This window comes from Peromyscus maniculatus, chromosome 14, assembly GCF_049852395.1.
Source record: "Peromyscus maniculatus bairdii isolate BWxNUB_F1_BW_parent chromosome 14, HU_Pman_BW_mat_3.1, whole genome shotgun sequence".
NCBI lineage: Eukaryota > Metazoa > Chordata > Mammalia > Rodentia > Cricetidae > Peromyscus > Peromyscus maniculatus.
Genome location: NC_134865.1, coordinates 83,623,238 through 83,630,642, shown reverse-complemented (window position 1 = coordinate 83,630,642; position 7,405 = coordinate 83,623,238). Strand labels below are relative to the sequence as shown.

Genomic DNA, 7,405 nt, shown 5'->3' with positions numbered 1-7,405 from the left:
CAATGTCACATTCCGAGACCCTTGAGGCTAGAATTTCAACATATGCATTACAGGGGGACACAGTCCACACATGACAGCAGGCATGGGACGATCACTTCCTGCCAGTGATATTGCAGCAAGAAGCATGGAGTCAGTGTGCAAACAAATCATGCAGACTCCTGAGGGAATGGCATCCCAGGAAGAGGGGGCCGGCACATAGGTCTGAGATGAACACAGCCAAGTACAGTAAAGGAACAGAGAAGATGGAGTTGATGGCCGGAGGTGAGAGAAGTGTGATTCAGCAGTGGAAATTCACACCTACGAACCACACTCAACAATGTTAAGTGTGTGTGGAGGGGGCTTCTTTTTTTTTTCTTTCTTCTTCTTTTTTTTAATTTATTTTATTTTACAATACCATTCAGTTCTACATATCGGCCACAGGTTCCGCTATTCTCCCCCCCCTCCCACCCCCTCCCCTTACCCCCAGCCCACCCCCCATTCCCACCTCCTCCAGGGCAAGTCCTCCCCAGAGGACTGCAATCAACCTGGTAGACTCAGTCCAGGCAGGGTCCAGTCCCCTCCTCCCAGACTGAGCCAAGTGTCCCCTGCATAAGCTCCAGGTTTCAAACAGCCAACTCATGTAATGAGCACAGGACTTGGTGGAGGGGGCTTCTTATTTAGTCAAGAAGTTCTCCAGATCCCTTTGGATAAGGTTTTTATGTAGGTCCTATTACATAGCCTTGATTAATAAGTCAGTGACCACTGACATGGCTTGACCCCCAGCCTTTTAAACCACTCTGGAGCCTCAGCATGGAGCTGGGATGCTCAGCCTTCTACTCCCAGATTGTCCCTTGAGCATCCAGCCCCTCTCCAGCCAGTCCACGCACGAATGCCAGCTCACGTATGGATGAAGGGAAAAGTTGCTTTTAACACAGGACTCTGTTCACTGCACTTAGAAATCTCAGGGGCTTGGACTCTCTTGCGAACCAGATGAAGTTCAAACGTGAAGGTCTTTCACATGCCTATTTATACATTTTAGTTACAGTTGTGTTTCAGGAACTCTGCCTGGAGAGGCATAAACTGTCTACCCCTCCCTTATAGGGCACTAACAACCAACTGAAGGGTTCCGCCAAAGTCCAGCTTGGGGAGCCAATGGGTTCCTTTGGTTCATTTGCAGAGCCCAGGCGAGGGGCTACTTAGAAGAGTGTGGGTGACCGTAAAGCAGCCGCCCCAGCACAGATGGCAGTTTCCCCATAGATGCATACATGGGGTCCCCCTGCTTTCTGTTAACCTTCCACACACTATATGCGCAAGCACCTCCCGAGACTGCAAGGTCATGTGCAATTACATACCTCCCACTGAGAGGCACAGGAGCGGAGGCTGGAATCAGCAGGCTAGCCTGTGAGCAGTCACTGGTGTGCAGAGGAAGATGGTGCCTGTGGTACTCAAGGATGGGAGCCGTGGGGACCGGGGACAGGAGCCTTTTTTGGATGCTCCTTTGGTAGTCGTGGTGAGCCTGCAAATGTTAGTTCCTTGGAGAATGTGCTCCATGACTCTTAGGCAAAGAGCCCCAGATATGTATTTCTTATGACATCATACCTGTCAGTTTCATACTAAAACAAAAATTTGTATTTTTGGCCTAGTGATTGATGGTGGCGCATGTCTTTAATCCCAGCACTTGGGAGGCAGAGGCAGGCGGATCTCTGTGAGTTCAAGGCCAGCCTGGTCTACAGAGCGAGATCCAGGACAGCTGAGGATCTTACACAGAGAAACTCTGTCTCAAAACAAACTGGTAGTTTCACTTTACAGTGTTCTTATAGACTCTTTCTCAAATTAGTCTCCTGTGGATTCCTGTTAAATTTTTTTTATTTCTTCAGACAAAAATGTCATTATTTTGTGTCAGATAATGCCAGCATCACAGATTTGGGATGTGATTGTGCATCTGGGGTTTCCTTGCCTGTTTTGTGACATTTGAGGCTGTAAATTGCTCTGTGTTCCTTCAGAAGTTATCTGCAGGAAGCTGTCGAACCCAGATGGTGCATGAATGTCTTAGTAAATGTTTAGTTACTTATTTTCATGTTAGTGTCCACTTTTGCTAACTTGCCTACATTGTAAGACCGCTCTTTTTGGAGATCACTGTGCGCTGAGGATGTTCCCGCACAGCTTATGGAAAAGCCCATTCCTCTGGTGGACCACTTCACCAGAGCTGCATAGGCAGCCAAGGCAGCTGTTTTTGCAGGAGGCAGAGGGAATCCACTCAGGGAAACAATGCCAGAACTGGGGCCTAGCCTTTCCCTCAGCAGCCAGCGAGTAGCCAAGAGTAGAAGGGGTCTGAGAAGGTGGCGGTGGCCTTTGCCTGGATGCTACCCAGGTTCTGCTTGCTGTTGGGTGAATTCTCATTTCCCCAAAGTGACACAGTTGTACGGATGGCAAGTTACGGGGTCACTCCAGTCTTAGGCCTAGGTGAGGAGTCCTCACCAGGATGGGAAACAAGGAAGGGGTTCAGTGGGTGAGGCTGTGTGGTTTACATTGTAGACTTCAGGGAGAAGGGACCAGGGTGAGCCCGAAAGGGAACTGAGACCCTCTGTGACAGGCTTCTCCTTCATCTGCCCTTGAGCGTGGGGTCCTCCCAGACCGAAGGGGCCAGCGGTTGGGAGCAGCGTGACCTTGAGTGGGCATGTCTGCATCTGGAATGCTGCGGAAATCCTAGTCTTTCCTGGGTTGGCCAGGAAAGGATCAGGTTACCTTCTTCTGGGCTGTCAACGGAGGGGCTCCCTGGTCGGGATAGCCAGCCTAGGGCTGACTGAGGGGCCCCAGCTGTTCTTCAGGCAGGGAGTGGGAGGGAGGCCGAGCAGAGCCGGGAAGCTCCGGGGACCCACGGGAGAGAAGAGGCCCGGAGGAGGGGCTGGTGGGGCAGGCCGCAGGCGGGGCGCAGGGCGCGAGGCTGGAGCTAGGCGAAGAGACTCGCGGGACCGAGACCCGGTGACCCTCGGCGGCGGCGGCGGCGGCGGCGGGGCGGCGGGGCGGCGGGTGGGTCTGTCCTCTCGGGCGCCACGGGGACGTGCGCGCGCCCTCGGCCTCGCGCCCCGCCCTCCCGTCCTCCCCGCGCCGCCTCCCAGCGCCATTCCCCGAGTCCCCTTGTCCCGACCATGGAGGGTCTGGTGCTGCGCCCCGCCAAGGACTACCGGGTGGTGCTGCTCGGCAGCGTGGCGGTGGGCAAGACGGCGCTGGCCACGCAGTTTGCGTGCGGCCGCTTCCCCGAGCGCTGCGAGCCGTCGGTGGAGGAGCTGTTCAGCAAGGTGATCGAGGTGAACCGGACTCCCGCGCTGCTGGAGATCGTGGACACGGTGGGCGCCGAGCACCTGGTCACCCTCAAGGACCTGTACATCAGGAACAGCGACGGCTTCGTGGTGCTCTACAGCGTGTGCAGCGAGGCCTCGTTCCAGGCCGTGCGGCCGCTGCGCGAGCGCATGGGCCGGCTGCGGGGCTCGCGCGCCGTCCCGCTGGTGCTGGTGGGCACCAAGGTCGACCTGGACGCCGAGCGCCAGGTACTGACGGCCCAGGGCCGCGCTCTGGCCCGAGAGTGGCGATGCCCGTTCCTGGAGGTCACAGCCAAGAGCAAGATGATGGTGGACCGCGTGTTCACGCAGGTGGTGCGTGAGATGGAGGCCCTGGCCCCGCCGGCGCAGGAGGCTCCCCGCATCCCGATCAACGCCCTGGAGTTGTGGCCGACCGAGAGGTTCATTGGCTAGCGCGTTGCGGTCGGCTGGTTCAGTGCCTTTCCCGAGAAAGTTACCGAGAATCGTAACAAGTGGCTGCTTCTATATATTCATCCCAAACGGTGCTTCAATCTGCCTACGTGTCTTTCTTCAATGTTTGGCAAAAACTTGGTAACCTCCCTCCGTTGACCTCCGACTGTGCTATAAGAAGAAACCAAAAATGGCCTTTTTCTGTAAAGAGAATTTACAGCTCTGTTCTTCAATCAGCTTGTTTCTGGACTCTCACCCCCCCACCCCACCCCCCACCCCCGCCTAATTTTTGTAAATAGCAACTTGAGAGCTTTGGATTGGTTGGGGAGTCAGCACTAAAGACAAATTTTCTTCAGTTGCAGGAGGGTTTTCTCTCTCCTTTTTCAGCCTTGAATCCAGCAGTAAGATTTTCCTCAACACGAATTCCTAAATATAGTTATGACTTGTGCCGGGTCGGTTTGAAAGGGGATACTGTATGGAGGACAACTGTGCACACACGAAGCTGGCTCAGCCCTACCTTGTAATTGACAGTTAGCTGGTTTCTACATCCCTGCATTGGAAATAAAATTAGAAGCTGGTAATTCTTAACATGTGTCTTTCTAGCTTATGTGTAAACCGATAATTCCAAAAGCTTTATTTCTTAACGATTTATTTTTAGTGTGTGTGTGTGTGTGTGTGTGTGTGTGTGTTGCTAATATATATGTGGGCACACGTGTGTGTAAGGGGACAGCCAGGTTTTGGTCCTCCCGTTCCCCTTTGTTTGAGACAGTGTGTGCTTTTTGTTCACCGGCTTCTGGATTCTTGAGTCTCCTCTGCACATCTTGTTAAAGGAGTTCCGGAATTACAGTACAGGCTGGGATTTGAACTCAGGTCCTCAGGTTCGCACAACGCGTGATTTCCCTATTGAGCCATCTCCCCAGCCTCTAATTCTTAAAGCTTTCACATACCTTGTCGTTGAGTTATTTTCCAGGAAACAGAAGTGTGTAAGGAGGAGGGAGTGGCGCCCCGTCTCCTGGTGTATTTCTGCAGAAGTGCTGCCGTGAGCCAAGGGGCTCGTTTACATGTCTCCCCCCCCCTTGTTTTCTAGATTCAGACTTTTTTGTCTGAATACCTGCATAGCTGGACAGTGGGTGGACATATGAGGGTCATTTTGTGTCATTTTCATGTGACAGGAGCTGTTTAATGCATCAGTTCAGTAGTGTGGAGTGTTTAAAAACTGACCTTTGAATGTGCATGTACACAAGTTAAGGAGTTCTCCCTAGCTGCAACATAGTTTTCAAATCTAGGGGCCTCACCCTTCTGGGTAACCTTCTAACTCAAACAGAAAGCTTTAGCCGTCCTGTGACCTGAAACAGTTAACATTGTGTAAGGAAAGCTGGCTGAATAGTGAGGGGACAGAGTTGGTTCACTTTTATTTATATGAAATGTGGTACTTCAATAGAAGGTTAGGTACACACACACACACACACACACACACACACACACACACACACCGCCTTAATGTAAAGAGCATGTTTCAGAACCCATCTACAGATTCGCCTAGAGAGGGCCAGCTGGCTATGCGGTCCTGACTCCACACTTCCTCCCTGTCCTGAGACAGCCTTTGCAAGCCTTAAAACCCATCACACACACACACACACACACACACACACACACACACACGCCTTGCTAGCCCTCCTGCCAGACCTCAACCATCTCTCTAAGGCCCGGTTTCAGAAACGAGGAGGAGTGTGTGGGAACAGTGGGAGCACTGGGAGCACTTTCCTGGCCTCAGCGCTGTGGTCAAAGCCAGCCCTGCTTCTGGAGCAGAGGGAATAGAAGATTCTCCACGCACCGGACAGGGGCTCTGCAGAGAATGCAGTCCCCAGCCTGGGGGGGTTGGCCCCAGGACTGGAAGCCAGGTGGCCCCTTCCAACTCTCCATCGCCTTGTGCTGAGGCCTTCAAAGACTGCTTATACGTCCCCGGGTCCCAGTCCTTATAAATATCAGGCCTTGGTCCAATAAAACGTTCCCAGCCAGCGTTTTCTGCCTTGGGACTTCTGGGATGACCTCAGATACCCCCAGTCAGATCCAAGTTTCCAGTTGAGAGTCCAGGGCTCTTCCTGGCTGGCTGGTGGACCAAATGAAGGAGCGGAGTGTGAGGCCAGCTCCTCTACCCTCAGGAGTGTGCTCAGGAGTGAGGAGGAAGCAGCTTTCTGGAACACACACAATTAAAGACATGTACAGGAACACACACACACACACACACACACACACACACACACACACACACACACACAGTTAAAGATATACACACAGGATTTTCCTGCATATATTTCTAACATCTGTGTATCAGGCATAAGTTGCCTCTGTCCCTTTGGTGGCAAGGAAGGCCTAAATGACTCCATAGTGAATTTGCAAGGGGCAGATAGGACTGTCGGGGTGTTGGGCTCTGGCAGGTGCCGTTCCCAGGTCAGGCATCTCAGGCTGGGGTGAAATGACCTTCCCAGGTCTTGACACTGTGGTGGCCCTGCCCTGGGCAACTAAGGGCCGAGTCCCCTAAGTGGCCCTGAGAGTGTCAGACTGTGGAGCGGAAAGAGTGGAAGAGGGAGGCGGTGAGTACTCCAGCCCCTCCCAGGGCTCAGGCAGGGCTGTTTCTGGCCAGCACACTGCGGTTTCTCTGTGATTAGGGCTGCTGTGATGTAGAGAATTCTTTTGGGGGCTTAAAATAACATCACTCCTCTTCTGAGAAATACTCACTCTCTTCTCCAGTGTTACAGGGCATAGTCTGCCGTGGTAACTGCCTCATGGTAACATGGGGGTCTCGATGTCTGTCATCTTGTGGCAGCAGTCTCCGAGATACACCAGTGACACCCACTTCCCAGTGTTTATTCCCTGTGGTGGCCTCGGCCCTCAAGGCTGGTCTGCCCTTTTAGAGCTCTGTATTTCAGAAACATAATATGACCTGAGTGATGGGATGCCACTTTCTTTTCTTTTCTTTTCTTTCTTTCTTTTTTCTTTTTCTTTCTTTCTTTTTTTTTTTTTTTTTTGAGACAGGTTTTCTCTGTGTAGCTTTGCGCCTTTCCTGGAACTCACTCTGTAGCCCAGGCTGGCCTCGAACTCACAGAGATCTGCCTGCCTCTGCCTCCCGAGTGCTGGGATTAAAGGCATACACCACCACCGCCCGGCTCTTTTTTTTGGTTTTTCAAGAAAGGGTTTTTCTGTGTTACAGCTCTGGCTGTCCTGGAACTCACTTTGTAGACCAGCTTGGCCTCACAGAAATCTACCTGCCTCTGCCTCCTGAAAGCTGGGATAAAAGGTGTGAACCACCACCACCCAGCTGGGATGACACTTTGGAAATCACTTCACAAAAGGGTCAACCTCTGCCATGCTTGCCCCCTTGAAAACACACACACGCAGTGACAGGCTCTGTGGCAACAGCGAGGAGCGGATGTCTCCAGCCAGCAGCGACCTCCCAGGTAGACTGGAAATGGGCCCGTCCCAGGCAGGGGATATGAAGATGATGGTGTCCTGCCGACACCCCAGAGACACCAAGTGAATCGGGTGAGAGTCAGCACAGAGGACCCAGCTCAGTACTCCAGTCCCTCAGAACACCAAGGACCCACACTTACCTAGGTTGAGACCATTATGTTTTCTGCCTCGTGCATCGGTAGATAACCAGCATAGCTGTGAGGTTA

At 52.6% G+C, this 7,405-nt stretch overlaps 1 protein-coding gene across 1 annotated transcript; it reads left to right on the top strand.

Moving 5' to 3' along the window:
• Nucleotides 1-3,053: 3,053 nt before the first annotated feature.
• Nucleotides 3,054-4,316, top strand: LOC102904053 (ras-related protein Rap-2a-like). The gene has a single exon (XM_006987965.4). The coding sequence runs from the start codon at nucleotides 3,129-3,131 to the stop codon at nucleotides 3,729-3,731; it is 603 nt and encodes a 200-aa protein (XP_006988027.1). The 5' UTR covers nucleotides 3,054-3,128; the 3' UTR covers nucleotides 3,732-4,316.
• Nucleotides 4,317-7,405: the final 3,089 nt, after the last annotated feature.

Excerpts from the sequence above, each read along its gene's own strand:
- LOC102904053 (XM_006987965.4), top strand. The coding sequence starts at position 3,129 with ATGGAGGGTCTGGTGCTGCGCCCCGCCAAGGACTACCGGGTGGTGCTG.